The 17622-nt window shown below is 39.9% G+C and overlaps 1 protein-coding gene across 1 annotated transcript in view; it reads right to left on the bottom strand.

Annotated features, from left to right (window-relative positions):
* Nucleotides 1-465: 465 nt before the first annotated feature.
* Nucleotides 466-17622, bottom strand: part of RAB21 (RAB21, member RAS oncogene family) — a 32916-nt gene continuing 15759 nt past the window's right edge. Inside the window, exons 4-7 of the mRNA XM_008155545.3 lie at nt 12159-12222; nt 5484-5538; nt 4370-4458; nt 466-1026 (exon numbers count right to left, since the gene is read on the bottom strand). Coding sequence (XP_008153767.1) covers nt 884-1026; nt 4370-4458; nt 5484-5538; nt 12159-12222 — 351 coding nt within the window. The 3' untranslated portion in view covers nt 466-883. The remainder of the gene's footprint in view (nt 1027-4369; nt 4459-5483; nt 5539-12158; nt 12223-17622) is intronic.

Genomic DNA, 17622 nt, shown 5'->3' on the forward strand with positions numbered 1-17622 from the left:
TGGCAGAAGTCATCTTTTTTATAAAAACAAACAAACAAACAAACAGACACAAATAAAACAAACCAAACCAAAAGGCAAATGCCGCTGTTCGATCATCAATTGAACTTACAGAGGCCAAAACATGTGACAACAGCAATAATTCAAGTAAAGTATTTGTGAAAATTTAAACACGCCACTTTCAAGTTAAGACAAAAGTGAAGGGAGCTATGATCTTTATATATCAGTCAGAAAGCTTAGGCATTATCATCAAATGTTAATCACTTTACAGTCATCAATGAGACTATTGTATATATTTTTGCACCTTGCGCTTGTAAAAGCAGATAAAATATCTAATATGTAATTTACAATGTATTTTACCAGCTCAGCATACAGGATGTATATAGATTATATCAAAGTAGTAGACAGTTATAGGGGCTTGTGCAAACCCTGCAAAAATAGTACTTCGGGTATTTGCTAATTAAAAAACAAAAACAGTTTACTGTTTGGAAGTGATACAGTTCAAACTACCACAAAATACAAAGGGCTGCAAAATGTATACCATTCCAACAACATATATAAGTTATTAAATAAAGATTTGATTTAAAAGAATATAAATGAAGCCTTTAAGTAGGTCTTTTCTACATGCATATTATTCCTTATTAAAGAAAAAAATATGTAAAAAGGCCATTGGTAATTGCTTTGTTAACATTTGTAGAAAATGCCAATTCTCTGGTCACAAACTCCACTAAGTTTAGCACTTAAGGTCTCTGCAGTGTTATAAACGTAATTTAAAATACTGTTAATTCTATAATTCCATTGGTAAAATAATGTGACTTGGAATATGGCAGTCTTCATGTTGAGGGCAATGATCCACAGTTTGTTTTAATTTCTGAGGTGTGAACAGTTATCCAGAAGAACAGCACCCTCCACCACCGCTCTGGACTTGAGGTTCATCATCAATAATCTGTACACCTCGCCTGGCAGCTCCTGGTTGACTGGAGCCATTGCCTTTTGCCCTCTCATCCACTTGTGCTGTTTCTATCATCCCTAAGAGAGGAAGAAAGCAGAAATTATTTAAGACTACAATCTTAGAATTTTCTCTTTCTATAATTTCAGTATACCACCATGATAGCCATTTCTGACTTTAAACCAAAAAAGAAACTAAATATAATAAACATTTTGTCAGCTCACTAAACAGCTTTTCCTGCAAGTTTAAAAAATTAACAGCAAGTTTATTTGTCTAGATATATAATGGCCACAATGACATAGGAAAAAAATTTTTTTGGCTTGAACAAATGAGTATAATCCTTAAGTATATAAGTGTAATCCTTAAGATTTTTCAAATGTACTTAGAAATATGTCAAAGATGTCCAAATCATTCCAAGAACAAGTGATACTTAGGGTACAAGATTTATTCTTCAACTAGTAATGCATATTTGAAAGATAAAAGAGTTTAACATGAAGAACAACAAATCTGGAGAACTCATGCTATCTAATTTAAAGATACAATAGAAAGCTATTCTAATGAAGACAGATATTAGTGCAAGGAGAAATACAGAGATCAGTGGAACAGAGTCCAGATACAGACCCATGGTCACTTGATTTTTGACATATGTGCCAAGATTATTCAATGAAGGATAATCTTTTCAAGAAAACAGTACTGGAACTGAACAGTTATATGTAAAAAAATAAGCCTCAATTTATACCTCTCACCAAATGCTAAATTAACAAAAAATGAATTATAGACCTAAATGTAAAACATAAAACAAAGTTTCTAAAAGGAAACATAGGAAGAAATCTCTATAGGAGAAAATCTTTGTGCCTTGAGTTAGGCAAAGATTTCTCATATAAGACACAAAAATCAGAAATCGTAAGAGTAACTAATAAATCAGACTTCATTAAAATTTAGAACTTCTGCTCTTTAAGAGACACAGTTAAGAAAAATGAAAATACAAGACATAGATTAGGAGTAAGTAACTGCAAAATACATATTCGAAAAGATAAGGAACAAACAGAGGGAATTCTCAAAACAGAACAAGGGTTCTTAAATTTGGGTTGAGACACTGCTCTTGAACAATGGTTTCCAAATTGAAGTTGTGGAACAATCCACTGAGATGAAATTAGAAAATGTTACCAATTCTAACTTCTAAATAGTTTTCCTCAAGCTTTAAAATTATCTATTTATGTGTTTTGTAATGTACAAAATATATTTATACTTGTGTATGTTCTGTATTTTTAAATAAACATATGGGGAATGTTAAAAACTTTCTATAAAGACATGTGACTAAAACATTTATAAGTCAGATCTAGAGCATAGTACTCAAAGTACAGTCTGAGGGAGGACCAGCATCATCACCAGTTGGGTCAGAAATGAGAAGCTCAGACCCCACCAGACCCATTTTAATAGGATCCCCAAGGGATTGGTATATACAGCAGTGCTTCTCAAATTTTAGTGTGCATCAGAATCATACAGAGGAATTGTTAAAACACAGATTCTGGGCACCACCTCCTTAGATTTTGATTCATTAGGTTTGGGGTAGGGCCCAAGAATTTGCAGCATTTCTAACACAGTCTGAAGTATTGCTGCTGCTAAGGGCACTTCACTTAGAAAGTTATTACTCTAGAACAATTATAAATGACTTTCAGGTTTTCATAGAACTGAAATTTACTTCAAAGTTTGCGTACATGTACATTTTTCTATAGAGAAAAACCATTATGTATTTTATTGGTGATATGAGAAATGACTTTCAGGGTATACAATGAGTGGCCAGATTATTATTATGTCTGAACGCATAATAATCTGGCCACTGTGTGTGTGTGTGTGTGTGTGTGTGTGTATGTGTGTGTGTGTGTAGAGGCCCGCTGCATGAATTCGTGGATGGGTGGGGTCCGGCCAGCCACTGTGTGTGTGTGTGTGTGTGTGTGTGTGTGTGTGTATTAGAGGCCCGGTGCATGAATTCGTGGATGGGTGGGGTCCGGCCAGCCTGGCCAGGGGGAGGGGATATGGGTGGTTGGCCGGCCTGCCTGCTGGTCGAACTCCTGGTCGAGGGGACAATTTGCGTATTAGCCTTTTATTATATAGGAGGATATACACTGAATGGCCAGATTATTATGCGTTCAGAGATCATAATAATCTGGCCACTCAGTGTATATAAACAAACATTTTTTTTAAACAGATTACTTTTTAAAAATATATATATTTTATTGATTTTTTACAGAGAGTAAGGAAGAGGGATAGAGAGTTAGAAACATCGATGGGAGAGAAATATCGATCAGCCGCCTCCTGCACACCCCCCCACTGGGGATGTGCCCCGCAACCAATGTACATGCCCTTGACCGAAATCGAACCCGGGACCTTTCAGTCCGCAGGCCGACGCTCTATCCACTGAGCCAAATCGGTTTCGGCTATAAACAAACATTTTCCTTTCTCTCTTTAAGCAACGTTTTAATAATAGAAAATTTCAAACATATACATAAAATTGGAAAGAATAGCATAATGAAAATCCATATGTCCATCACACAATTTCATCCATACCTGGCAAGCATCCTTACCATTATTTTGAATCAAATCCCATATATATAATTTTATTCATAAATTATTCTAATGATTTTTAAAAGATAAGAACTCTTGTTTAAAAATAACTCTTGCCCTAGCTGGTTTGGCTCAGTGGATAGAGCATTGGCCTGCAGACTGAAGGGTCCTGGGTTCGATTCCGGTCAAGGGCACATGCCAGGGTTGTGGACTCGATGCCCAGTAGGGGATGTGCAGGAGGCAGCAGATCAATGATTCTCTCTCATCATTGATGTTTCTCTCTCTCTCTCTCTCTCTCTCTCTCTCTCCCTTTCTCTTCCTCTCTGAAATAAAAAATAAATAAATAAAACAAATAAAACCTCTTGCCCAGCTGGTGTGGCTCAGGTGGTTGAGCATCGACCTATGAATAAGGAGGTCAGGGTTTGATTCTTGGTCAGGGCACAAGCCCGGATTGTGGGCTCGATCCCCAGTAGGAGGCAGCTGATCAAGGATTCTCACTCTTATTGATGTTTCTTCTCTCTCTCTCTCTCTTTTCTTTCTGAAATCAATAAAAATATATATAAAAAAGAAAGGAGTTCAATGGACACAGACACTGGGGTGGTGGGGGCTTGCCTGGGGTGGAAATGGCTGGGGGGGGGTGGGGAGTCAACTGGGGAAAAAGGAGACACATGTAAAACTTTAGACAATAGTAAAAAAGAAAGAAAGGAGTTAAAGAAAAACATTAAGTAAATAGAAGTAATGGTAGATGTGACAAATCATCAATGTGGTCATTAATGGAGACTGTAAAACATCACTTTAGAAATATTATGAATATTTTAAAAAGCCATTTCTAAATATACTAAATCTGAATATACCTACTTTTACAAAGGTCAAGAAAGAGTTCCTCAATTCCTTTGTTCTGTTTGGCTGATGTATGATAATGTTTTGCTCCCACAGATTCTGCATACCTTAAAAAAATAATAATATCAATGACCAATGTAAAAAATATTTCTCATATTTTTGTCACGACGGCTATGTGAATTTTTTCATAGTACCAAATTTAATGACCTTTAATTAGCCCAGATTTAATAAAATTAAGATTATAGCCCTGGCCGGTGTGGCTCAGTTGGTTGAGCAGTTGGCCCAAGTACTAAGAGGTTGCCTATTCAATTCCAGTCAGGGCACACGCTGGGCTTTGGGCTCGATCTCCTGTGGGGGTGTGCAGGAAGCAACCCAGGCAGCCGATTGATGTCCCACTCTCACATCTATGTTTCTCTTTCTCCCTCTCCTTTTCTCTCTCTCTAAAAATCAATTTAAAAAAATACATATTTTTTTAAAATAATAAAATAAAAAAGATTATATATAGCTGTTTCACATCTCTGTACATTCAACCAACTTTTAAATGAGCACAAATTAACAAGATTTAAAATTTTTATAAGTTAACTTGGAACCCAAATATTTTAAAAGTTTTTGTGACACACTATTTGATCATGATAGCTTTCTTATGCATTATTTTATATTTTTTACTGAAATGTGAGAGTAGATTATCTTTATATACCATGGTACAGCCAAAAGTCTAGAAATTACCAATGTTAACATGCTTCACTGAATCCAATAGTTCAATCTATATTAAGACATTTGAGCAAGGCTGGTGTGGCCCAGTGGTTGAGCATCAACTCATGAATCAGGAAGTCACAGTTCAATTCCTGGTCAGAGCACATGCTGGGGTTGCGAGCTTGATCCCCAGTGGGGAGCATGCAAGAGGCAGCCGATCGATAATTCTCTCTCATCACTGATGTTTCTATCTCTCTCTCCCTTTCCCTTCTCTCTCTGAAATCAATTAATAAAAAAAAACACATTAGAAAACCACAAACCAGACATTTGAGTAATACCTAAATGGTAAAGCACACTGCTAAGAGGAAGATTTCTACTGGGGAGTGATTGTTGGGGGAGGAGGGGGTGTCATTGGGAGGATGGCAGGGATAACACTTACGATTCTGCTTCTTGTATGGACACATGTCTCTCCTTTTCCAAGTCTATTTTATTACCTAATTTGAAAAAGTAAATGCCAATCTTTAATATTAATTCATTATTATAACAAAATTAAGCCAATTTTAAATACACAATTACAACTTTTATCACCTGGAAAAGTAATACAAACCCCCATCAGACTTCTAAATGTCTTAAAATTATAAACATAACCCTTACGACATGAGGGTTGATCATATCTATCAAGGTGAATGCCTCAAATGGCTCAATGCATAGCATTCCTGAAGCTGTAGTCTGTCAGAGAAAATAACGTTTTCAAAGAGATGGTCACTATTCCTTGTTTCACAGTATTACAGAGTCGAAGATCACTAGGGAACCTAGGTATAAACCTATGTTTCTTAGCCAAGTGTAAATGGTCCCCAATCAACTTCAGAGTCAGTCAATAATTAAGCAAGGCTACCATATTGTTCACAAAATTATATTAGGCTAGCCTCTTGGATCCTAAGAGTGTTTTGGTTCCCTGGATGATATAAACTGGATAAAGAAAGCATTAATTGTATGGCTTTTTATGCACTTCACCACCACAGAGGAGGAAACTATACTTTTTGTTTTAAAAACATGAGAGAACTTAATAGAGTACATGCACATTATAACCTAGAGAGTATTAGGCTAAGTGAAATAAGTCAGAAAGAGAAAGACAAATATCATATGATTTCACTTATGTGGAATCTAAACCACAAAATAACTGAACAAAACGGAAACAAACTCACAGATACAGAGGAAAAAAACCTCACAAAGAGAAAAAAAAGGATGATTGCCAGATAGAGTTAGGGGGATAAGTGAAAAAGTGGAAGGGATTAAGATGTACAAATTGCCAGTTATAAAAAGAGTCATAGGGATATAAAGTACAGGATATGGAATATAGTCAATAATATTGTAATAACTATGTATGGTGTCAGATGGGTACTAGACCTATTGAGGTGATCACTTCTTAAGTTATATAAATGTCTAATAACTATGTTGTACATCTGAAACTAATATATTTTATGTCAATGGTAACTGAAAAAAAATATATGCGCACATCATACAAATTTAAAATTACTGAAAATAAATTTAGCCCTCCTTAACCTTTTGCACTCGCTCGCTTTTTTCTCGATTCCTTTATTCTACTCGGGATTTAATTTTTTAAATACCCCAGATTTTACAAAGCGCGGCAGTAGAATAAAAAACTGGAGTTTCTTTTCATACAAACTTATTTATTTGGATTTTTTTATATTTCAAATTATTGATACATTCAAAGAGTAATTTGCACTCAACATCCGAGTGCAAAAGGTTAAACAAGGGAACCAAACTGAGATTATGGTAAAAAGCCACCAGAACAAAAGTGAAGACACTGCAAAATGCAGATTCCTTATTAAATGCAGGATAGAAGTAAAAGTGAGTTGGCTGGACACACCAAGTGCTAAAGGTAATGGAAATAACAGATAGGAATGGGGGAAAATACCCTAAGGAAGGACACTTCAAACAATATTTTAATTTTTTCTATTATGACTTGGGGGGGGGAGGGGACGAAAGGAAACCTTGTAAATAAAGTTCTTCTTCTTAGGGCCTTAGAGAATCTAGAAGTGCACTGAAGTAAAATAAAAGCACCTGATGAAAGATGCAATGCTTAGAACTGAGAAGTATAAGCCCAGAGGTTCTACATGTAAAGGACCTCAAATGATCTGAGCACCTAATTGTAAGCAACTGCAATCAACTACCTGACTCCATAATCTAAGGATGAGAGGGCAGGAAGTAGTCTAAAGCTCAGTAGGTATCAACAAATTTAGTAATGAATTCTTCCCCTTTGAACAGTTACTTGTCTACCTCAGCAGGAAGATACATTTTAGTTCTGATTTCCTACATTAAACTTTTTCAATAAAAATTTTAAATTGCTGAATATTACAGCCAATATATTCAACAGTCACCAAAGAAAAAAGTTTTATTTATGCTATAAGAATGCAAAAAGCACCACCTAGTGGCCAGTGGCTCCAACAAACAAAGGCACAATATTCTGTCACTCTTAAAAAGATAAAACAACATTGCCTCCTAGAGGTAGCAGGACCTTTGTTCCAATTAAATAAAACCCTAGATGGGTTTTTTCCTAGATCTTTTTGCACCCCCCTTTTTTCCCCCAAATTCCATCTGAATTATCAATATCTATTTTTTTTAAATGAGAATAGAAAGCATACTGCCTCAAATGATTACTTGGGGCAAATTAGTTTTATTATTTAGTAACATTTTAAACTTAACTAACTTTAATAAATCCAGTTATTAAAATAGCTATTTTAATTACTTATTATTTTAAACAAAACTTTTTAAATCCCTCTATGAAATAACTACTATTTCTTTGAGCAATCAGTGTTCATGATGGATTGGGTAAACACAGACTAAGTCACAGAAAACTGCTTGTTAGTAACGTATTCCTTTCCAAAGCTCAAAACCTTTTTAGTTCCTATATTCTTTTAAAAGCAAGACAGCTAAAGGATTAAGGCTTTAAGGCTCATATCTGTTTCAGTATGATGGAGCAGCTAATAGGAAACTGTCTAATAGGCTTAAAACACCTGAAAACAAGGATAAAACACACCTACTTGCAAGTACAGTACTAGAAAGATTTAAAAAAAAAGGCTAAAGCTACTGGAGAGGGAGGGAAAAAAGCCACCCTGTTAAGAATAGTAAAAACTTTATCTTCTTTAAAAACACATATTTGACTTAAGAGCAGAGGGCCTAATAAAGAGCCAGAACCATATTTTGCTTAAGTTGGACGGTGGCTGGTCTAGTAATAAGCTTTCAAAAGCCTTTTAAATCTGAAGAAAATTTGTTAAGTCCAGGCTCATTTCATGGCTATAAGATTTCAGGCAAATTACTTAACCTCTCTTAGTCTTACTTTGTACAAATATAGTTAACAAACTTTGTAGGGCTGATGTGAAAATATGATATATGTACTAAGCTTAGCATACAATACATGTTCAATAAAGAGTAGTTACTAAGATTAGCCATATTCATTACAGTGAATGATCAAATGGAAAATCAATCTTGTTATGAGAGAGTTAAAACCCATGATAGATACTTTCTACCACCATGCTGCTGGCTCCATCTAGCTAACTTAGTTAACCCAATGCTCTAGGGCAGTGATGGGCAACCTTTTGAGCTTGGTGTGTCAAACTTCGCCAAAAAACTGAGCATAACTCGGGTAGTGTGTCACTTTGAGGAAAAAACATTATTTCGCAAACGTTTCATCCTCGGCATGCGGCCGCCTCAGCGGCCACGTGTCATCAGAAATGGCTACGCGTGTCAGTGCTGACACACGTGTCATAGGTTCGCCATCACTGCTCTAGGAAATCTTCCCCTAACCCTTGACCCCCTAAATTTAGTTAAATTTGCTTCTGAACTATCACAGCACTCTGTAGTACTCCATCCTTCATAGCATTTATCATCCTAATATATAAAAAGCCAGAGGCCATCATGACCGCGACAACCAGACGGACAACCAGACGACTGAACAAAAGGCTGTGTGGGGCGACCAGGCCAGCAGGGGGGTTAGTGAGGGACGACCAAACGACTGAACAGCAGGCTGCGTGGGGCAACCAGGCCGGTGGGGAAGGGGGGCAGTTGGGGGTGACCAGGCTGCTGGGGGGGGGGGGACAGCTGAGGGCAACCAGGCCAGTGGGGGGCAGGAGGGGCGACCAGGCCGGTTGGGGGGGGGGCAGCTAGGGATGACCAGGCCAGCGGAGGTGGGGAAGGGCAGTTGGGGGCAACCAGGCTGGCAGGGGGGGGGGGCAGTTAGGGGCGATCAGGCCAGCAGAGGCAGAGGCAGTTAGGGGCGATCAGGCAGGCAGGCCGGTGAGCAGTTAGGAGCCAGTGGTCCCGGATTGTGAGAGGATGTCCGACTGCCAGTTCAGGCCCAATTCCCTGAACTCTGAGAAAACAAAGGCATTATTTATTTTGTTTACTTATTCACTACACAAAATTCCCAAAGCCTGGTACATAGTAAGCAATATATAATGTTGATTAAGGATATGGGCTTGAAGTAACAGACAGACCCTACTTAAAATCCCAAGTCTATCTCCAACTAGCTATGTATTTTGTAAAGTATCAAGCTCTCCAAGCCCATTTCCTCAGGTGTAAAATAGAAATGGTAACAATACCTCCCTTGCAGTATTGTCAGGAGGCGTAAATGAAATAATAAATATATAGTTCTTAGAAAAGTACCTGGCACTCAATAAATAACTTATTATAATAAATATTTGGCACTGGCAGATGTGGCTCAGTTGGTTGGGTGTCATTCATGAATGGAAAGGTTGCCAGCTCAATTCCTGGTAAGGGCACATGCCTGAGTTTTGGGCTAGACCCCTGGTTGGGAGCATGCAAGAGAGAGTCTATTGATGTTTTGCTCTCACATCTATGTTTCTCTCTCCCCCTCTCCCTTCATCTCTTGCTTAAAAAAAATTTTTTTAAAGTAGTAAAAATAAAAATAATAAATATTTAACAAACATACAAATGTTACGGGCAGACTAAAACCAAAATACTATCAAATAGAGCAAATAAGATGGTAATCAATGAATTAAAACCTAGAGGGGAAAAAATTCTCTGCCAGTGAGATATGAAGTTCTCTATTATTGGTTAACACATTATCAGAGGCTTAGATAAAGACCTAGAAGGCTCAGTATCTAATTTACACCTATTCAGAAACATAAGTTGAAATTCCTATACTTAGGCTTAAATAACAATTATAGAAGAACAAGATTGGAAAAGACTGACAAAAGAGCAATATTTATAAAAAAGGAATTCAGATTTTTGTTATCTATAATCTACATAAAAAGAGACACTGACCTGACATGACTAACAAGTGTATACAATCTTGGGCAATGTTGGCAGGACAGTGAGGATTTAAAAAAAAAAAAAGAAAGAAAGAAAGAGAGCCATGTACGTATACACTGGCTCAATAGTGTTTGATTCTAGGATTCATTTTAAGCGTAGGAGGCACACTGATACATTGAAATAAACCCATAAAAAATAATTAGGATGATGAAAATGTTTGGAAGTTAGAACAATAAAAAAAGTTGAAGACCAAGAATATAAGACTGTAGGTGAACTATCCAAGCAGGCTTCAAAGGTTTGAAAGGTTGTCTTATGTTCAGGAAAAGGAACAAATATTTGTCCAATGCCTTCATTATGCTAAGTGTTCTCCAAATCATATCTAATCTTCCACCACAATCTTGTGAGGTATTATTATTTTGAATTTAATGATAAAACAAAAGAACTACTGCAGAGAATAGAATGAACATCACTAGGTGAAAAAAATAATGCAAATGTTCATCAATAGCAAAAGGATAAACTGTAGAATATTCAACAGGATAAAGTATTAGATAGCAAAGAGAATAAAATGAATTCTATATACAAGAATGCAGAGAAATCTGGCAAACTTCATGTAAAGCCAAAGAAATCAGACACAAAAGAGTTCATTATCTATGATTACATTTATATAAAATTCAAAACAAAACTAATCCATTAAGTAAAAAGTCAAGATAGTGTTTGGCAGTAGGAGATGGTGAGGAGAAGGCAGCTGGGTAATGTGGGGATAAGAAAGAAGCACAGGTGAGGCTTCTAAGGTACTGGTGATATGACTTCATTAACTGTGAAATTTTCCTTTTGTGATAAATGGGCTCTCCAAATTCTTCCAACTCTGAATTACAATTAAAATCCCATGTCACATTTGCCAATAGGAAAGAAACGAGAGTGAGCTTTTTATACTTTATACCAATCATTAATAAACAGTATATAACATTAAATATGAATATTTTACCCTACTTGTAGTAGTAAGCTACCAGACACAATATTCCTAAACCTTCTTATAATTTGAACATGAAGAATATACAGTTTACATTAATTAAGCTTAATATTTATAAGCTTATTTACCTAGTTTTTAAAAAATGTTACTTTATAACTTGGTCAAGTAACAAGCTCTTGAGACTTCTTTGAGTATATATTAGCCATTTCTTTCTCTCTTCCAAGAGATAATCCCAATTCTAAATACTCAAATATTCATTTGTTAATAATCATAGCCTCTTCTATCCCCAGCAAGTCCCATATACCACACAAAGGCAGGCCAAACACACTAATGACTAGCTGCAACTTTGGCCCCAAACTCCTATATAGCCTACTATCTCAGTGTTCAGTTCTGAAACATTCCTGCCATCTAGCCTAACTTGCAGCATCTATCCCTCCCTCCCTCTCTCTAAGCATGCTCTCAGATGAGGATTTTTAAAAATGTATATAGTTAAATGTATAGTAGAGAATAAGAACACTAGCTTAAGTAATCGGTTTTAATTTTAGTTCCTGAACTTATTTTCTAAATAAAATCTTATGGTGAAAAAGTGAAAGTCAAATTGAAACAAGGCTGGGGACTTAAAGCCTTACATGTTTAGCTTCTCATTTGTTCCCCAAGGCATTCCGTGAGGTACAGAGTTTGAATCTCCTAAAAGAGCACTTTCAAATACTAAATTATTCTAAAACATTATGCATTAAAATGCCATTCTTCTTTTCTCATATAATTTTAACATGAGAATTACTGGTTGACTATTCTTTAACAAAGCATTAAGAAAAACAAAGGAGATTTTTAAAAAGTAATGATGCTTACCAACTATACATAAACAGATTTCATTTCCCAACATTTTCCGCAATTCTTTGACCCAGTTTTTTACCTGTGTATATAAAAGAATTAATATTAAAACAAATTCTGTTACAAGACTACCATTACAACACCCCAAAATTCAACAGTGTCAAAATACCTCAGAATTTGGCTAACCACCATATATTTAGTTGTTACCAGGAATGATTCACTGTAAGATCATTTATTGTCAGGTTATATTATAAACAACAAGCATACAAACATCCAATAGAAATATTTCTCTCTGTATCTACATACAGGTACAGAGAGAAGTACCTCTTATTACAAATGTTCATAAATCTTCTATAGATTCAAGCAAAGCTATTCACCAGAGCAAAAGCATATCAACTCCAGCCTCTGATAACAGGTACTTGATAGAGCCACTTTGAACTTAAGAACACAAGAACTTAACCCAACTGGTTCTGAAATAGAGAGTATAGGAGCTTCTGTGTCACACACTTAAAGGAAAAAATATATATATATGGACACCAAAAAGACTGGCAAAAGAAATTTTCATTCTATAGTATACGACAGGTTTTTTCAACCTTGGCAACTATTGACATTTTGGCTCAGATAATTCTCATAGTTATGAGGGACTGTTCTGTGCAATCAATATATGATGTTTAGCAGCAAACCTGGCCTCCTAACCACTCTATGCCAGTATCACCCTCCAGTTGTGACAACCATAGATGTTTGCAGACATTTCCACCCACTCCTGGAGAACCACTGGTATACAATGACTCCAGTAACAAACTGCTACTTTATTATGGATGAATCATAGCAGTAGGCCCAGTTGGGAATAAACTAGAATTAAGAAAATTTATCTTTTGAAGCCATGATTTTAATGATGTTGACTACAACAAAATAAGATAAAAAACAAACCTGGATACCTCCTTTCATTTTTTGTAATGGAATTTATTCTGTATGCAATCAAATTACACAGAACTTATATACCTTCCAAAAAAATTACACACATATCTATCTATAAATTACAAATATTACATTAAATATATGGTAAGCATTTACTGTGCATCTGGTCCAATGGTAAAAATGTAACAGCACTATACTCCTATTCTCTGCAAGAATGTAGAGGAACTCTTTAGTAAACCCAAAATCTTTAAAAAGCAAAGGTAATCAATATCACTACCTTGTCTCTGCAATAGCACTGAACCAGTTTTCTCAGAACAGCCCCATCTTTTTGCTTCACTCACAAGTATATAAAGTTTTCAGAAAAGCATTTAATTTCTGCCCCTAGTTGACTTCACATAAGAAAAATTTGATAGTACTGGTATAAAATGTCCATCCTCATCACTTCAAAGGAAACATGTCAGAATCCAATTACGTATTACTCTACTCTCTATACATATAGTATCACAAATCTAACCAGTTAAAAAAATTGTTATTCACCTCCAATAAGATCTCCCTCCACAGGCATCCAATTCATTGCCCCATACATTCTGTGGTGAGTTAAAGATGGTCACAAATTCTTTGCCAATCTTCCTATCAAGAGGCAGACTCTATTTCCCTTTCCTCTGAATTTGGGCTAGCCTTGACTTGCTTTGACCAAGAGAACATGGCAGAAATAATTAATGCTATGCCAGTTCCAGATCTAAGCCTTAAGGACTGGCAGCTACAATCTTGGGATCCAGTTATCATATAAGCAGCTTAGGCTAGAATATGGAATAACGAGAGAGCATGTGGTGAGAGAACCAAAAGATGAGACACCAAATGGAGTGAGAAGCCATATAGAGGAGAACGAGGCTGCCTTGGATGGTTCCAGCCCAGCCAAACTCCTAGTTCAATGCAACTGCACGAGTGACTCCGCTGACATCAAATATAGCCGAGGATGCACAAAATCATGAGAAATAGTAAATAATTTTAAACAACCAAGTTTTAGGAGTTTTGCCATACAGCAAAATAAATGGTCACTTTTCAACTAAGAGACTCAGCCTTCTCTCTCCCTCTTTTTGTTAATCCTAACCAGAGGATATTTTTCCCATTGAGGGAGAGTGGGAGGGAGCGAGGAGGGGAGCGAGAGAAACATCAATGTGAGAGAGACACATGGATTGGTTCCCTCCTATACCCACCTTGACCAGGGTCAGGAGGTGAGCCCCCAACCCAGGTACGTGTCCTTGACCGGGAATCAAACCTGTGACCCTTTGGTTCACAGGTCAATGCTCTAAACTCTGAGCAACACCAGGCAGGGCTCAACCTTCTCTTTATCAAGAAGATACCTAAACCATTTTTTTAAGTGTAAAAAGGCAGGAAGGGCTCTGGCCAGTGTGACTTGGTTGGAGCATCGGCCCGGAATACTAAGAGGTGGGAGGTTCGATTTCTGCTCAGGGCACATAACCCAGGTTGCAGGTTCCATCCTGTCAGGGCATGTACAAAATGCAATGAATCAATGTTTCTCTATCACATTGATGTTTCTCTCTCTTTCTCTCTCTCTCTCCCGCCTCCCCCCCTCTAAGATCAAATTTTAAAATTATATTAAAAAATTTAAAAAGACAGGAAGGGATAACAAATAGCAGCCCAAAAATAACTGTTTAAAAGTAACTGTTTAAAATATCATTAAATCTGCAACTGTTTCATTTTCCTACCCCTTAAACTAAGTTTTTCCATGTCATCAATAATCTAAGGCAAGCATGTCAAACTCACGGCCGGCTGGCTGCATGCCTTTTATTTAAACGAGGCTTGCAGCCCGTTGGCCGGGAGTTTGACATGCTTGATCTAAGAGCTAACATATATCTGCTTCATCAGTTACTAAATGTTTGGAGATAAAGGAAAAGGAGAAAAAATAAAAGGCAAGCACTTTCAACATGAAACAACTATAACTCAAACTAAGATAACATTTTTCTTTGGATATTACCCCTTTTGGTTACACACCCTTGAAAAATTCCAAAAGGGGATTTCAGAGGAAAGGTCAAATGAGTAATCAGTCACTATCCTAATAGTGATGACAATCTATATAAATAAAACCCTAACATGCAAACAGACCAAATGGTGGAACCGAACAACCGGTCACTATGATGTGCGCTGACCACCAGGGGGCGCGCGTAGAACATGGCGGGAGTCGGCAGCAGGTGACAGAGCGCGGAACATGGAGGGCATCAGCCGTGGTGGGATGGTGAAACAGGTGAGCAGGCGTGCCAGACCAAGGCGGGGCGCCGGTCACTGTCATCGGGGAGAGCCTCTGGTGGTTACTGAAAATTCTTTGCTCACGCGTGCCGCGGTCCTGCCCCCGCTGGGCTCTCGCGCACCGCAGTCTTGCTGGGCTCTTGCACCTGCTGCCGGCGCCGGCCCCACTCACATCCGCTGATGGAGCCGCTGCTCAAACCCACTGTTGGCACCTGGTGCCGGTCCTGATCTCTCCGTGCCGTCAGCGGGTGCGAGCAGTGGCTGCTGGCCCCAATCGCCCCTGAGGGCTTCTCCACTTCCCCTTGCTCCTGAGGGATGATGGGGGCAGCAGACGCCGCTTGTACCCGCTGATGGTGCCGGCCCTGCTCACACCTGCCCCAATCGCTCCCCACTGTTAGCGGGTGCAAGCGGGGCCAATGTTGTCAGCGCTTGGGAGCGGTAGGAGTGGGGCTGTCCGTCAGCCGTGGGAGCGGTGGCAGCGGGAGGGGGGCTGCCGACAGATAGGAGACCAAGGGCTGCGGTGGGAGGGGCCGTGGTGGGAACGGAAGATGGGCCGAGACCCACCCCTGTGCCCACTGCAGCCTCCCAGCCCACAATTCCTTTCAAGGCGCACGAATTCATGCATGGGGCCCCTAGTTCAGAGATAAGTTTTTTGTTTTTGTTTTTCATAAATATACTAGAGGCTCAGTGCACAAAATTCATGCACAGGGGACGGGGGGGGGGGGGGTGTCCCTCAGCCCGGCCTGTACCCTCTCCAATCTTGGACCCCCTTGAAGGTCCTACTGCTGGTTTACAGGGATCGGGCCTAAACCGGCAGTCGGACATCCCTCTCGCAATCCGGGACTGTTGGCTCCTAACTGCTCACCTGCCTGCCTGCTCGCCCCAACTGCCCCCCGCCGCTGGCCTGCTTGCCCCCAAACTGCCTCCCCTGCCGGCCTGCTTGCCCCCCCTTTCCCTCCCCACTGGCCTGCTCACCCCCAACTGCCCCCCTGCTGGCCTGCTCACTCCAAACTGCCCCATCCCCACTGTCCTGATCACCTCCAACTGACCCCTACTGACGGGGTGAGGGACTGAGGGGTTTTCAGGCTGGCCACACCCCCTTCAGGGTGGGGGCCCCACTGGGGTGCCTGGCCAGGCTGGGTAAGGGGCTGATGGCTGTTTGCAGGCTGGCCAAGCCCCCAGCAGGGACCCTCACCCCATGGGAGTGTGGCTAGTCTGGGTGAGGAGCTGAGGGCTGTTTTCAGGCTGGCCATGCCCTCTTCAGGCTGGGGGTCCCCACTGGGGTGCCTGGCCAGCTTGGGTGAGGGGCTGATGGCTGTTTGCCGGCTGGCCAAGCCCCACAGCAGGGACCCTCACCCCATGGGAGTGTGGCTAGCCTGGGTGAGGAGCTGAGGGCTGTTTTCAGGCTGGCCATGCCCTCTTCAGGGTGGGGGTCCCCACTGGGGTGCCTGGCCAGCCTGGGTGAGGGGCTGATGGCTGTTTGCAGGCTGGCCAAGCACCCCAGCAGGGACCCTCACCCCATGGGAGTATGGCTAGCCTGGGTGAGGAGCTGAGGGCTGTTTTCAGGCTGGCCATGCCCTCCGGCAATCCAGGCTCCCAGCCCCTCCTTTTTTTCTTTTCTTTTTTTTTCAGCGCCTCCTTGAGCAGAGGCCAGGGCCCGCTGGAAGCAGGTATCTGGGATTTATTTATCTTCTACAATTGAAAATTTGTAGCCTTGAGCGGAGGCCAGGGCAAGCCAGGGCAGGTGGAAAGCTTGGCTTACTCCATTGCCGGGGGCAATCCAAGCCTCCTGCTCGCTCCAGCTCCATGGCCACTGCCATCTTGGTTGGGTTAATTTGCATACTCGCTCCTGATTGACTGTGGGTGTAGTGGAGTGATGGTTAATTTGCATGTTTCTCTTTTATTAGTGTAGATTTCTTTATTGATTTCAGAGAGGAAGGGAGAAGGAGAAATAGAAACATCAATGATGAGAATCATTGATAGGCTGCCTCCTGCACACCCGCTACTGAGGATCGAGCCCACAACCCAGGCATGTGCCCTTGGCTGGAATTGAACCTGGGACCCTTCAGTCGCAGGCTGACGCTCTATCCACTGAGCCAAGCCGGCTAGCGCCAGAGAAGAGTTTAATGGTGGTAACTCATTTTTAGTCTCAACTCTATATTGTTGATGTACAAGCCCGGATGGCTCAGTGGTTGAGCATCAACCTATGAACCAGGAGGCCACAGTTCGATTGCCAGTCAGGCATATACCAGTGTTGCAGGCTCGATCCCCAGTGTGGGGTGTGCAGGAGGCAGCT

The sequence above is a fragment of the Eptesicus fuscus genome, chromosome 7 (assembly GCF_027574615.1).
Source record: "Eptesicus fuscus isolate TK198812 chromosome 7, DD_ASM_mEF_20220401, whole genome shotgun sequence".
Classification (NCBI taxonomy): Eukaryota; Metazoa; Chordata; class Mammalia; order Chiroptera; family Vespertilionidae; genus Eptesicus; species Eptesicus fuscus.